The following is a 14,726-nucleotide window of genomic DNA, read 5'->3' on the forward strand; positions in this document are numbered from 1 at the left end:
AGGTTTATCCCAGCGAGACTGTGAGATGCCAGAGGCCCAGATGAGACTCCTGTTAGATCCAGAGCCGCTCTTCCTATCCACCAGCCACTTTGCCTTGGATAGAAGTGGGCTTGGGGGCGAACAGATCGATACTGAAAGATCTCCACCTGCTTTGCGTGGTTAAGGAAACAGTATTATTCTCAATTAAACTTTTAAGTGCTGCTTTAAGAGACCGTGAGGGAGTTCTCCTGGTGCAATGTTTCCTCCCGACCAGCTCTTCCCGCTGCCCCTTGTCCTTTCCCCGAGCCGCCAGGCCCCGCGGAGGCAGGGAAGGGGTGACGGACTCCGTTCCCCCTCGGAGCAGCACTTTTTTGGTTGGAGCGCTCCCGATCCGTCGGCGGGGCGCTCCCCTCCGGGGGCGCAGCGGGACGAGCCTCCCTGCGCTGGCGGGGGCGGGCGGGAGCGGACGGGGCGGCGGCGGCCGCCGGGGGAAGGAGGGGGCTGGCGTCAGGCGCTGGGCAGCCACTGGCACGGGAGCTCCCCCCTCGCCTCGCCTCGCCTCCCGCGGCGGGGGATAAAGGCACCTGGCCCGGCGCTCCGCGCCGCCGGAGCGGGGAGGCGGCGGCGGCCGAGCGGGCGTGCGGGGGTCGGGTCGGGCCGGGCCGGGCCGGGCCGGGCGCCGCCGCGCAGCCCCCTCCATGCGCCTCGCCGGCGGCGCAGGCTCCTCCCGGGCGGCGCCCTCGCCCGGGAACGGCAGCCGGTGGCGGGAGACGGAGCCCGGCGGCGGCAGCAGCCCCAGCCCCGAGGCGTGGTCGGGGTCGCCCAACGGCAGCCTGGACGGCTGGGACCCCTTCGGGCGGGACGAGGAGCTGGCGAAGCTGGAGATCGCCGTGCTGGCGGTCACCTTCGCCGTGGCGGTGGTGGGCAACGGCAGCGTGCTGCTGGCCCTGCGGCGCACGCCCCGCAAGGCGTCCCGCATGCACCTCTTCATCCGGCACCTCAGCCTGGCCGACCTGGTAGTGGCCTTCTTCCAGGTGCTGCCCCAGCTCTGCTGGGAGGTGACCCACCGCTTCCACGGCCCCGACGGGCTCTGCCGCGTCGTCAAGCACCTGCAGGTCTTCGGCATGTTCGCCTCAGCGTACATGCTGGTGGCCATGACGGCCGACCGCTACATCGCCGTCTGCCACCCGCTGAAGACGCTGCAGCAGCCCACCAAGCGCTCCTACGGGATGATCGCGGCGGCCTGGGCGCTCAGCCTGCTGCTCAGCACCCCGCAGTACTTCATCTTCTCCCTCAGCGAGGTGGAGCGCGGCTCGCAGGTATACGACTGCTGGGCGCACTTCATCATGCCCTGGGGGCCCCGAGCCTACGTCACCTGGATCACCGGCGGCATCTTCGTCGCGCCCGTCCTCATCCTTGTCACCTGCTACGGCTTCATCTGCTACCACATCTGGCGCAACGTCCGAGGCAAGACGCGCCCGGGGGAGGTGGCAGCGGGCGGCGGGCGGCGGGCTGGCGGTGGCGGCCCTCGGCGGGGGCTGCTGCTCGCCCCCTGTGTCAGCAGCGTCAAGACCATCTCTCGCGCCAAGATCCGCACCGTCAAGATGACCTTCGTCATCGTCTCGGCGTACGTCATCTGCTGGGCGCCCTTCTTCACCATCCAGATGTGGTCCGTCTGGGACCAGCGCTTCCCATGGGTCGGTAGGTGACGGGGAGGCCCCGGCGAGTACTGGGAGGGCACGACGCCGCTTTCCCCCGGCCGCACTGTCACTCCTTGGGGTCCTCCGGGGGCGCAGCCGGAGCCGGCTTTCCCGGGGCGATGCGCAGTCCTGAGCCGAGCGTGGGGGAAATGGGCGCGGAAGGCGAGAGCGGGACCAGGACGCTTCCTCCCTGCACCGACCCGCTAACGAACCCCTCTAACCCCCGGGAAGTAGCGGCTAAACGCCCCCCGCCCCGCAGCCGTCTTCGCACGGCGAGGCGAGCAGGTCCTCGGGGCCGCCCCGCCGGCACCGCTCGCACGCCCGGACGGGGCGGCAGCGGGAGCTCCGGCTCGACCAGTCCCGGGAGCAGGCGGAGCGGGGCGGCTGCCGGGGGCAGCTGGGCCCCCGGGAAGGAGCCGCAGCCGCTGCGATCTCACCCAGAGCGAAATTAGCGGATGGGAACTGAAATATTTGCAGCGATAATTTGAACCAGCAACATCTTTTTCCATTTGAAGCTGCCGATTAGTAAAACTTTAGAAACCTTTTGTGTTATTACCAAGCATGCACACATGTATATAATAAGTAATTACATGAGCAGGGAACTTACTAAGCCTTCTTTCCTGTAGCTGCCTTGCATGTCTGATAATAGGGCCGAGCACACCCTGAACCCTTCCTCTCAACAGGGCAGTCACCTCGGAGTAGCTCCTTTATTTGCCACCAGTTCTCATGAAACAGTGGCAATTTAGTATTTTGGAGATACCTGTGCATCAGTTAAATCTGGCTGAAAATAATCAATGAGTTTAAAAGTTGTTACATAGGCAATGACAGGCAACATAGTAGTATATATGCTGTTTCCTCGTAATGAGGAAGCAGGAAGTCAAAATGTTGGAATTCATAATTTCCTGGTTTTTTTTTTAACATCCCCAATTTGTCACTTACTGTAGTGAGATCGATTGCCCCTAATATAGGGGCTAAAGGACTAAATAGGACTAAAGTCAAGCCTAAAATGCAGGTCTCTACAGGGAAATAAAGGCTTGCAGTGTACAAATAGATTTTATTTTATTTTTTTACTTCAAAATAAATGCAAACCTAATTGAACAGATGGGTATTTGGTAGTTTGTTTGAAGAAATGATTGAAATCTTATGGAACTGTGTAACACAGCAATTATACTTCTTTGCACATTCATTATTTACAAAGAAAGTTCACTAATAATTGATTAGGTTAAATATGTACTTAAATTTAACTAGTTATTGAGGGTAGAAGACCATAACTGTTTTATGGCATAGTGCTAACTTCCATGTTTTCCTTAAGTAAAATTTGTTCAACCTCAGAAATCCAGATTTGATTCACAAGCCAGTAGTTACTTGAGCATTCAACGCTTTCCATCATGCAAATGTATACAGCAAAATTCAGTATTATTGAAAGCAGTGGGAAATCGGTGGGAATTTTGCCACTGCCTCCCAGGGTAACCAATTTTTAAAACAAAAGTTTGAATAAAAGCTGTTCAGTATTTAAAGCATGAGCTTGTCAACGCATGGATAAACATCAGTGGAAACAGGACTAAAGAATTATTTTGTATGGATTGCCCCATAACTACTTCTGTCACAGCTTTTTGAAGTCTCATTGATTTCAATGTCAGCCTTACATAAATAAGAACTTTCCTGATTATGTGCTTATTATTCTTTTCAAATGCTGCTGCTTAACTTTAAAAAAGCAGAACTATTTAGTAATTGAAAAAATTAAATCCAACAGTTAATGAAGCAACTGACTGAATGGTGCAAATGTTCTTTTGATGATTAAACCGCTTTCTTCTCTTTTCCACAGATTCTGAAAACACCGCGACTACCGTCACGGCTCTGTTGGCCAGTCTGAATAGTTGCTGTAACCCCTGGATCTACATGTTCTTCAGTGGGCACCTCCTGCAAGACTGCATACGAAGCTTCCCTTGCTGCCAAAAGATAAAGCAGACGCTGAGTAAAGAAGATTCAAACAGCAACAGCAGGCGACAGACTTCATATACCAACAACAGGAGCCCAACCTACAGCCTGAACACCTGGAGAGAGTCTCCACGCTCCAAATCCACCAGCTTCATCCCCATCCCGACCTGAGACAGGCCCCGGGGCAGGCCGGGCTTGGAGCCCTGTGGCAGCGCTTGTGAGGGTCACACACAGCACCTGGTGCTGGGCAAAGGCAGCGTTCATGGCAACAAGGAGTGACTAAGATGGCTATGAGACACAATAGACTGTGTTACTCAATAAGCTATTCTGCAGCGTGTAAATGATTTTCTGAAAGGTATTTAGGACTTGGGCAACTGATCAGGAAGGTGTGACAACAATAAAGCAATTATTTTTCTAAATAGAATTTATTATTTTATTTTATTGTTTCTAAAATACTTGCTAAGTGCATTTTTTGCTTGTTGTGCAAAGCAGTGAAAATAGTGGAGTTGGCATGTATTGAGGTAACTCCGCTCTATAGTGTTAATACCTAAAATTTCTTATGATGGTCTGATAAGTCACAGGTAAAGAAGATAATATGAACAAGATCATAATTTAGTCTTGAACACAAAAATAAAAGAGTTGGGAGAAAGTCCTGACTGTCCAGATAAGGAATATGGTTAGACAGTCTGTGAGTTATTCAGAATTTAATTGATCATGCTTCTTTGTTTTGTAAAGGTCTAACAGTTCTCAGTTAATTAAATTTAATGGCATTTGTGAAGGCAAATCCTTCAGTGCTGTCAATGTCTGTATATGTAATGTGGGGTTTCATTTTTGGGGTGACAGTTTGTCCTCCATGTTGATGAAAGTTATACAGCATTTTTTTTGTGCTTTGTTGCATCTACCTTGATTTTTTTTTAATTAATTTAAAAAATGCATTGTTAAATAAGTATGATAAGCTATGACTAGCTCAGTGCTTTTACAAACACATACACCACGAAAGCTCATCATCACTATGAGAACCACTTGCTTAATGGGTAATAGTTGCATCTTTTTTCTTCACTAGGACAGCTAAGATTGAGCCACACTTGGTTGTCAAGCGAATAGCCTCATAAATTTGGGCAATATGTGGCTATTTGGTAAGAGCTGAAGAATCAATATATTCCAAGACACATATTTGAGAATCAATCTTACAGGTCTTCTGGGAATACATGAAAATTGTCAGTGTTGTTGTGTTGTGTTGTGTTGTATTGTGTTGTTTTGTTTTGTTTTGTTTCGTTTTTGGTTTGGTTTGGTTTGGTTTGGTTTGGTTTGGTTTGGTTTGGTTTGGTTTGGCAGATCATGACAATATAGGCTTTGAAATTGGCAGTAAACCGCAATAAAAAGTCATCACACCCCATGTACTAATTGTAAAGCATTCACTACAATGCATGCCAAGTCCAGTGTAGTTTCTACAGCTTGTAAATAATCCTGTTAGGTCTTTGCGCAGAGTCTTTTTATTGGAGATGGGGTTTTGAAGCTCCTTGAGTAAGTTGTGTGGTCCTGAGGATCTCTTTGAGAAGCAGAGCTACCTGTCTGTTCCTGAGGTCTCTGGATCCTGAAATTCAGGCATTCCCCTGGCAGTGTGCAGGACTTCTGTTGTAGTCTCAGCTGGTTCTCTAGAAAATGACTGGGACATGTGCAGGGCTGTGTAACGTACATGCTTGTATTTGCAAGCAGGGAGCTTAGCAGCAGGTTTCTCTTTCTCACCAAAACCAAACAAGCCGATTGCTTTCCTAATTGCTTGAGGAGAGAAAAAGATGGGATCACAACTGTGGCTTTGACTGAGGATGGTGCTGGCCCCATGCCTCCTGCAATACTGACAACAGAAATCAGTAGAACTAGACACCAGATGAGACCATGTTCAACCTGGCGTCCACTCTGGAGCTTCCAGACATATCACTGACTATTCCAGGCAAAGAACAGGGAAGAATATAGCAAAAAAAAAAAAAAATTTGCTTTTTGCTAACATGAAAGAAAATCTGAGCTCTTCTCCTACATTTCTTGTTATCATTTTCTGCTCTTCAGGAGAGCAATCTGGCCTGATGTTTTGTTGTTGTTGTTATCCAAAACACTAGAACGCAAGGGATAGCATGGTGGAACAGCTTATATTTAACGGACTTTATGACCACCTTTAGTACACAGATGTGACTACAGCTGTCACCAGTCATGGGTGAAGGTTTCATGAAACTGAAGTCATATTTTAGTCAAAGAAAATGCATGCCATGGCATTGGGTGTGTGAGTATTTGTGGCCATTGTATGTATTGCATATATTTTGCAAGTAGGTAATTCACCGTTACTGAAATTGCAAGTGTTTCAAAGTAAGTACACTATCCTTTGTCTAGTTTTCTATTGTGTAACTACTTTCTTTGTACATAAAATATATATCAAAAAACAATTAGCTGTACTAACAGAATGTTCATGTTTGCGAAATTGAATTATTTTTCTATTACACTTTGTATTCAAACAGAGAAGATGATGAGAAAACAAATGTAGAATAACATTGATTGTAAAACTGAGCTGGATAATGACCAATATGTATGAAAAAGTAAAGAGACTTAAAATTACAGTTTTCAGTTTCTTCCAAATATGTTACAAAATCAAGGCTTACACTTGGGACTTGTCAGCATAAATGTACTATGTGAGTGTTCTACAGTTTCTGTAATTAAATTGACAACAGTATTTAACAGTATTTGAATTCCAGGCATTTTTTGTAAATACCAAATTTTGCTTTTTCACATAATTGTAATGTGAGAAGATACAGCACGTATTTTTTTATTGTCCATCAGTGGAGATACTTTTTTTTTTTTTTTGTCTTTTATTTAACAGCTACTTTGGTTATTTTGAGGGCACACTAATGAAAACAAAAGGAAACAAGAAATTGTGAAACCACTGCACGTTTAGAACATGGCAACTTGCTCTAATAAACCTATATATTTGTTTGATGAGAAGCATTTTGTTTCTATCACTTGACTAGATTTTGCAGGGCCAGAAACATATTTGGTGACAGTCCATATGTTTTACAAAATACACAATTTCTTCATTAATTTTGATGAGTTGTTTCTATGAAAAGCTTTAAGGAGTGAACAAAACTAAAATGTTTTTCTGTTACACATAGTGCATGAAGGACATGTGCAAAGAAGGAATATACGGTCAACTTACCGCTATATGCTGGTAGTATTGTTAAATCATGTAACATAGCACTTACATTCCAGAGATATTATTCTGATATTTTGGTTTTAATTTTGGAGAACAGTATTTAGCTTCCAATGTAAAACACAATTGAATGGATGAGCCTGCACCCTGTTGTTTGTGGCAGTGTTACTAGAATTGCAGCATTTTTAAAACAATTAGATAGTAGAAGTGGAACACATGGGATAATTGAGAAGATGGAAAGGATTTTATTTTTTTTAGTAAGAAACAGAAGTTGTTTTGCTTTGTTTTGTTTTCATTCATTTCATTTTAAATTTGTAGGTAAATATTCTGTTGACTCAGAAAGGAGGAGAGTTTTCTCTTCTACATTACCACAGCAAGACCAAAGTATACAAGAAGACACAAATTCAGGTGTGCCCAATCCTGCAAAGACAAAAGTTTTGTCTGCCCCAAATCTTCTGACCAGTTCCAAATTTTCCAAATTGAAGGACCTTATCAAAGTGCACAGATGCTCCTTTCCAGTTCACGCAGAAAAAGGAAAGGGTCTGCAGCTGGATGTCACCCCAGGGCATGTACCAGTGGCCCAGCTTTGGGAAGTGAATGCAGATCACACAGTAGACCTACTGCTGACATACAGAGTTAGCTACTTGCTGCATAGAGGAAGCTCTTACAGAGTTGTCCTAGACTGAGCTCACCACCTACAGAGAGGACTCATTAAATACAATGTCCTCTTCTAAAAAGTGTCTGCATGAGTTTCACTTCATAGTCCCTTCTATAGAGGATGGGAAGAAGTACCTTCCCCATGTGGAAGACTGGGGAGGCAGAAAGGAGTTATTGTCCTTAAATACAAGTTTGGAACTTTAATTATTGTTACAAGATAGTTTTCTGTGTTTTTTTCTTTAGGAACAGGCTTCAGTGGAAAATGTAGTACTTGCTACTTGGGTAAAGGAATTACAGGGTGCATTAATTAACAAGTTTCAAGGTCCATCACAGTGGTTCCGCAGGGAGCAGTCCTGGCTGGTTCAGTTAACAGTCCCTCACACAAGAGTGGGTCCAACTCATCTTGGAAAAGGCAGGGAACTGTAAAAGGCAGTGTAAGTCACGTAGAATGGTTTGTGCAGGTATGTAAAAAGCAAGCAAACAACAATCATGACTGGTCCCTGCTGAGCTTTGTTAGAGCCAGCCAGCATGAGTCTGCCTCTCCCAGGACTAGTCCTGCAGAAAGTCCTGCGTCCGTACGGTGTTAATGGATTAATACTGTATCACTGTTCTGGCACAGCTGCTCAGTAATTTGCCATGTCTTAGTATAAACTTGCTTGGAGTAACAGTGTACATACAAATTAGCCTAAGGTCTTCATAAGGACATTTTTAGTTGAATTCCTGATACGGTCCATGGGGTTACTCCATTTCTGAAAAGCAACACGGTGAGGCAGTGTTCCAGGTGGACCAAGACAATGTTGGGTATGGATGGACCTTCTTCTAGTCAGAGAAAATTTAGAAGAACCTTTTGCACATTACCAATATTTTGCACATTTCCAACCCATTGTCCCTTTCCAGTATTTTTTTTCAGGGGTGTGAGTAGGAGGTGAGGATTAGGGAGGACGCACTATCCAAGCACTCTGCAACCAAAGGATGGTTTTCAGAAAAAAATTCTCAGGATCAGTGGAAGGTCATCTACAAATTTCTCACCTCTTCATTGGCTTAAATTATTTCCTTTTACTGATTAAGTAAATGCACAAGTGCCTTCCCTTCCATTTCATGACAAATTAAGTCATTCCCAAGAACAGTTTTGAACTGCTGTGGTTCATTATGGGTTTCTGTTAAGTGCTGACACTATTTACAATTGCTTAAGTAGGATTTAAGATTTAATATTCTCTCATTGCAGAAATAAGGACTACTCTTTCATGACTGTCTATTATTAAATGGATTGTGCTCCTATGCTGCAATAGAGCAAAGTGCTATTGAAACCACAGTCCTCTTTCTATGACAGTTTTTTGTATACATATGACTGTAACATTTTATTTTTCCTACTCAAATGTGGTAGGCCTGTGAGACCTGCTTAACTAGATTTATGAGCTTTGCTTCTGCTCAAAAAATATAGCCTTATTAGAACTGAAGAGAAAGAATGCCCCTGATGTGGATCCCATTTTGACTTGTGAATGACCTGTTAGGATGTTTCTTCTCTATTGTACCGTTTGACATGGATCATTCTTTTTCAAGCAAAGGACTGGCAATGCAGGCTGAAGGTGGCCCATCAACCTTTACACCTTTGAAGCAAAACATGACAAAACTGGCATTACAAACTACTTTGCTCTCCAAAGCATGAAACCCATTCTGGAAGGTAAGGAGTAGGCAACCAGAGACTGGCATGGTGGCTGCCCGAGCCTCTTCCACCACTGCTGCTGTGATTGCTCCTGCTATAGTCTCTCCTGTCCCTAGCAATGATGGCTGCAGCAAGAATGGGTGGACAGGAACCATGGGAGCAGCAGCAGACAGGGTCGTCATTAAAACACATTCATTTTAAACTCCTTTTGGAGGAAGGAATGTAGATCTTATCAAACGAAAAAAATAACCCACACAGTGAATACTGGGAGAAAGATTAACTGGTGGCTCAGAGAGCAAACAAAACATGTCTTAGCTCAAAGATTATTTGAAATTATCAAGAGGCTTTCCATTTTGCAATTGTAAAAAATGTTTTATATATTTAGAAAAGGAGTCCCTTGTCTCCTGGAACAGTAACTACATGAAGCTCCTTACAAACATAGCAAGTATCTGCTGAGATGGCTAGCTACAAGGCTATGGCTGAAATAGGACAATGATTCCTTCAAGTTAAACATTCAACGTGGGACCTGTAGGGTTTTGGCCCCCACAAAACAGACATGGCCTGTAGGAAATGTGGGCAGCCACAGAGCTTTCAGGGATGAGAAAGGAAGAAGCCTAAATACCAATCCCCTTTTTGGAAAGAGGTGATGAAGTCAGGCTAAATGTTGTAACAGATGCCTAAATCTTCGAACTAAAAGACAACAGCCTTTCTAGTATTTTAGAACACTTTTGGTTTAAGGTGTTGTGGAAATGAGGAGCTGCGGATGAAGAACTCAAAGGATTAGGAGGCATTAGTGTTGTAGCATTCTTACCAAATGGAGAAACTTGCTCAGGCGCTGCTCAAAATTTTTTTCTAAGTATGGATACTAACTGTATAAAATAGCGGCAAAAGTAAAAAAAAATAAGAGATAGCAAATGCTCTCTCCTGGCTCACTGTGAAGCTGGTAGAGTTCTGCACAGTAGACATCTGCAAACTGGCCAAGCCACAGGCAAATGCATCCTCTGAAATACTCCATGTGTGGGTCCCCTCAGAGGAAACCACTGGTAACGATTCCCTCTATTGTTGGCTGAGATCAGAAAAACAAATAAATCAAATAATCAGACTGATTTGCCATGCACTTAATCTAAGTAATTCTCTGCCAGAGAAGGCACAAACATAATTAAATTGTCACCATAATATTTTCTGAATGTGAGACATTTCAATGTTTCCATGGGAGCAAAGGAGGGCTTCCAAGTATTACATGAGACACATGAGCTAAGGATTGAGTTCAGTAAAACACTTGGCCATTCATGTGGATTTCAGTCCTTCTGGAGTGCCATTATCTCCAGTACTCCAAACACTCTGAGGATGATCAGTGCAATAACAAATTACATGCAGTATATGACAAACCGAAGTAAAAGATACACAGAAGTAAGAGATGCATTTGTGGGCCTATATATAGTCTCATTTCCCAAACCAAATCGTACTTGCATGTTTTTTCAGATAAAATGAGCTTGGAATAGTTATGTATCACTGATAAAGTAGTTCACCATAAAGATGATGTTCAGAGGCTCAAGAACTCTAAGTTCCAATATACAGTTACAGATGTTCTTTGTTAAATGGATAGATTTGAAGCTTATCAGTTACTATGTTACTAAATTAAATAGAATGTGGGAAAATGAGCAGAGAGCTCTCCCTTTGTTCTCTTGTTTGTTTTCTTTTTCTTTTTCTTTTTTATTTTTTTTTTTCCCCCATGTCTTACAGCAATTCCCACGAAAAGTTGTATTTTAAATATGCCATACTGGAGATGAGATGATCTAAAGCAACATGAAGAATCCCAACTTGACTCGCTCTTTCAACGTAAGATTCACCATTAATGGTTGCTCCTTTGTCTAACAGAGATTATGATGTGAGGCATAGTGTAATTAGACAGCGGATTCGCATTTCTTCCCAAATTTATGACCCAAACACCTCAATATAGGTATTTAAAAGTGGAGGACACAAAGGTGGAATTCATCTGCATGAATGTACTTATAGTGCAGGTGTGTCCACCTGAGCAAGAGTGACTACTTTTGTAGGCAACTCAGAACCAGTTTTTGTAGTCCAGGGAATCATCGTATGGAGGATGTCAACATCTGATCAGAAGAACTCTGCCCTTATCTCCACTGATACATGGACCAGAAGACTATTTATTCATTTATCATAATGGCAGATAGATAGACAACTAGCTCAGATGGGTGCATCTGTGCTGCAGGTAGCTGTCTACAGGTAATATTGTTTTTATTCTTGGATCTTAGTAGAGACCTCCATGTTGCTAATTCAGGATTTTTCTTTATTTCGGGGTAACTACAAAACGTGACCACCTAGTAACGTCATATTAATTTTAATGGAGCTGACGATGCTCACAAAGGGTGGCTCATATTGCAAAGGTTCTGCCAGCTGGGTGCCATTGTTAGCCATGTCACAAGGAGACCAAAACCAAAATGAGTCTAGAGATCAATTTGCCTCCTCACACCCAGATGACATCTCTGGCTTTACAAAGCGGGAATGATGACTACATCTAATCTCTCCATGTGTCACATCTGTGCATGTTGAAGCTTTTCAGGTTTCATCTCCTTTGTGCTTAAAGGTGGATTTGCAAGAAAATCCTTAATTAGGCAGAACCCTCGAGATACTCAGATAATACAATCCTAAGGGTCAGTCTACAACATATAAAGACATATCAGCTTACACAGAGAATTAGGACTGGAGAAAAAGCTTCAGAATAATACCTAGCATTCATGGTAACATTATGTGGTGAAAAAAATCAGTAAGGAAAGTGAGAGCTGCATGTTAGGTATCTGTCATGCACAGTACGTGAAATCCTGATTTCCTAAGAAACTGCGAAATCTTAAAAACTTTGAGAATACAATCAGTGCAAAATTATTTGCACTTGTTGCTATCAATGACTGTTTTCAACATGAGCAGAAGCACTCTAAGAAAAAAGGAAGCAATGAATCGGGCCAACAACTGTCCCTCGCACATGTTTAAATGAAAAGTAAATGCAATGTAACGATTAAATGAAAAAAAAAAACAAACCAGATTTGGCATCTTTGATCAAAAGTGTCCTTTCTTCCACTGAAGATGTCCGGTTCATTTAAAATAAAGAAACAATCTCTGTGTGCAAGTCCGTGCACACTGTGGTCTGTGTGGGTGGTTAGAGGTGCCTCTGGCTTCCCCAGATGCATTTCCCCAGTGTAGGGAAATCCGTGAACCAGCCACCCCAGGAGCCTCCTCAGCTCACTGCAGCTCCTGCTGGGAAGACACTCTGGTTTGACTGCATTAACTCTGCATGTACCAACATTCTTGAGTTCCTGAGTGTATCTTCCCGTTAGAGTTTTTAAAACTTCCTGAAGACAAGGATACGAGGGAAGGTAGAGTCTCACTGGGACCCTTGTGCTTGTTGTCCTTCTCTTTGGACCCAGGAGGAGAGTACAAGCAGGGGTTACCTGCACCACTGCTGGGCTGACAGCTGGGCATAGGACCTGTGCTTTCCTGAGCTGCTTCTGCTCTGGGTTAGGAGGCTCCAGATAACCAGGCAGGCTGTCTCCCCACCCAGGGATTATGCTGGAGTACCTTCAAGTGAGGTCTTGCAGATCAATGTAGGTACCCATCCTCCTGGGCCTGGAGGGAATCTGTGTCTCTTTTGGGAAACAAGTGGTTAAAATCCCATTCCACAAGCTGCTGGGATGGGAACAATGCTTAGAAAAGGGGGCTGAACTTCCTCAGTAGTGAGAAGTCAGGTTATGGAGGAATAGCTGTATAAAGCAGAAAAATGTCTTGGAGTTGAGAACTCATAAGAGTTTCTCTTAAAAAAAAAAAGCACACGTGGTAGTTAAGACTCCTTTCAATGAGCTCATTAGTGGGAGCTGGGAAATATAGCTGCAGCATACCCATCTCTTCATATTTGGCATTCTATGGGAGCATGACAGTTTTTCTGGTTCAAAATACAGGACTAACACATCTCAGTCTTGCTGAACTCTGTGCTTGACCTCACAGTGTGATACTGCCACCAGTTTCTCACATTAAGAGCTCACTAAAAAGGAGTCAATATATCTATCCATATTTTGACTTGAACCTTCTTTTTACTGGCTGTAATCTGACACTTTCAATGTAACATTTTAAAGCACCATTTCCCAATGATAGAGGTTTCTCACAGAATAATTTGTTAAGACAAGAATATAAACAATTTCTCTATTAATGTTCTCCCCTAGTGTTAGTGGTTTATGACTAACCATACCTCAGTGGTCTGGTTGCTTTTTTATCTATTTAGATGTCTTCAGTTTGACCTGGGAGTATAATTTCCAGCAGGTTTTCAAAGGTTCTTCTAACAAAACTGCAAGATAAAATAGCTGGTGTTTTAGCTGGTATGAATCAAGCTCAGACGCCTGCTCTCATTTCAGTGAAAAAGCCAGAGCAAACCAACACATTGCTAATTACCAGAAACACTGTGATAACATGTGCCAAACATATAGATTAAACAGTTATAAAACATAAATATTTTTAAATTTGCTTTCTTCAGAGTCTGTGATTTATAAGTATTACACAACAGAAAGAGGGTACTAATTTTTCAAAATTGAATTAATCTGAAATGAAGAGCATTTTAAACTGTTCATTCTTTGTCTTTTTATTAATCTTCTTAACTCAAAGCTCTTTTCTGTCTTGCAGTCCTGTACTAAGCATGACAGAATACTTCCATCATATTACAGAAATATTTTCCAAGCATAATACAATTATTATGCTCATCTGTCCTGTAAATTACAGAATCCTGTGCCTATTGGAGATACCCATTATAAGAATTAAGCTATGCAAGCACTATTTCAATTAATTTACCTTTGATCTTTTGTGTAACTATGTTTTTCATCAGAAATGATTCAGCTCTTCATTTCAGTGACTTTCAGTGAAAGCACTTGCACAAAGAAGAAAGCTTGCTCATGAGACAGACCCAGCTCTGCCATCTCTCCTAGGAGCTTTGTCTGCCCTCACTGTATGTCTCTATGTTATGTGCAATGAAGAGATGAGAAATCATAAAAAATTTTTGTCACAAAAGGAAATGACTGCAATTCTGTTGCTTTAATAGTGGGAGAAGAAACACGGGAGACACAAATGACACCAGCTCTAACAATTCTGCATGACCCTAAGGACCGGAGAAGGCCACAGCTCCTCCTTGCAGCAGCCAGTCCTAGTGCTCCTGGCTTCTCAGTCTATGTTACTTCGGTTTCAGGCAGCTTTTATGCTTCTGGAGAGCAATAATAACCCAGTAAAGCCATAGCTCTACATAGCAGCACCTTAGTCTCCCAGGATGGGCATCTACCCCATCTCTGGGCAGGCTGTCCTAGCACGGTTTGTGGCTGTTGCTCCTCTGCTGGGAGTGTGGCAATCCTCAGATGAACTGGGTTTCATCCTGTCTGCAGCCACACTTTCAAGGACGGCATGTTGCTGCTGAAACAACCTGTGACTCCTCTTTGCCAGAAGAAACAAACACACTCCCTCAGCCTCTCCTCACATCACTGAGTACCTTGGCAGCTTGCCATTGGACCCTCTCCAGTTTCTCCACATCCCTCTTGGGCAGGGGTCC

At 43.8% G+C, this 14,726-nt stretch overlaps 1 protein-coding gene across 2 annotated transcripts; it reads left to right on the top strand.

The window, feature by feature from the left end:
- The first annotated feature begins 620 nt into the window (after window positions 1-620).
- Window positions 621-6,346, top strand: AVPR1A (arginine vasopressin receptor 1A). 2 transcript variants are annotated; one of them, XM_071802637.1, is made up of 2 exons: window positions 621-1,676; window positions 3,505-3,623. In XM_071802637.1, exons 1-2 carry the CDS (start codon window positions 678-680, stop codon window positions 3,550-3,552), a joined length of 1,047 nt encoding a protein of 348 aa, XP_071658738.1. In that variant the 5' UTR covers window positions 621-677; the 3' UTR covers window positions 3,553-3,623. The 2 variants fall into 2 exon arrangements, with proteins under 2 accessions (XP_071658738.1, XP_065700469.2); XM_065844397.2 differs by having other exon boundaries at window positions 631-1,680; window positions 3,505-6,346.
- Window positions 6,347-14,726: the final 8,380 nt, after the last annotated feature.

This window comes from Patagioenas fasciata, chromosome 1, assembly GCF_037038585.1.
Source record: "Patagioenas fasciata isolate bPatFas1 chromosome 1, bPatFas1.hap1, whole genome shotgun sequence".
NCBI lineage: Eukaryota > Metazoa > Chordata > Aves > Columbiformes > Columbidae > Patagioenas > Patagioenas fasciata.

Bases quoted from the DNA above. Each gene is read 5' to 3' on its own strand.
- AVPR1A (XM_065844397.2), top strand. From the start codon at position 678: ATGCGCCTCGCCGGCGGCGCAGGCTCCTCCCGGGCGGCGCCCTCGCCC. The intron at 1,681-3,504 runs GTAGGTGACGGG...TCTTTTCCACAG, and splicing joins CCAGCGCTTCCCATGGGTCG to ATTCTGAAAACACCGCGACT.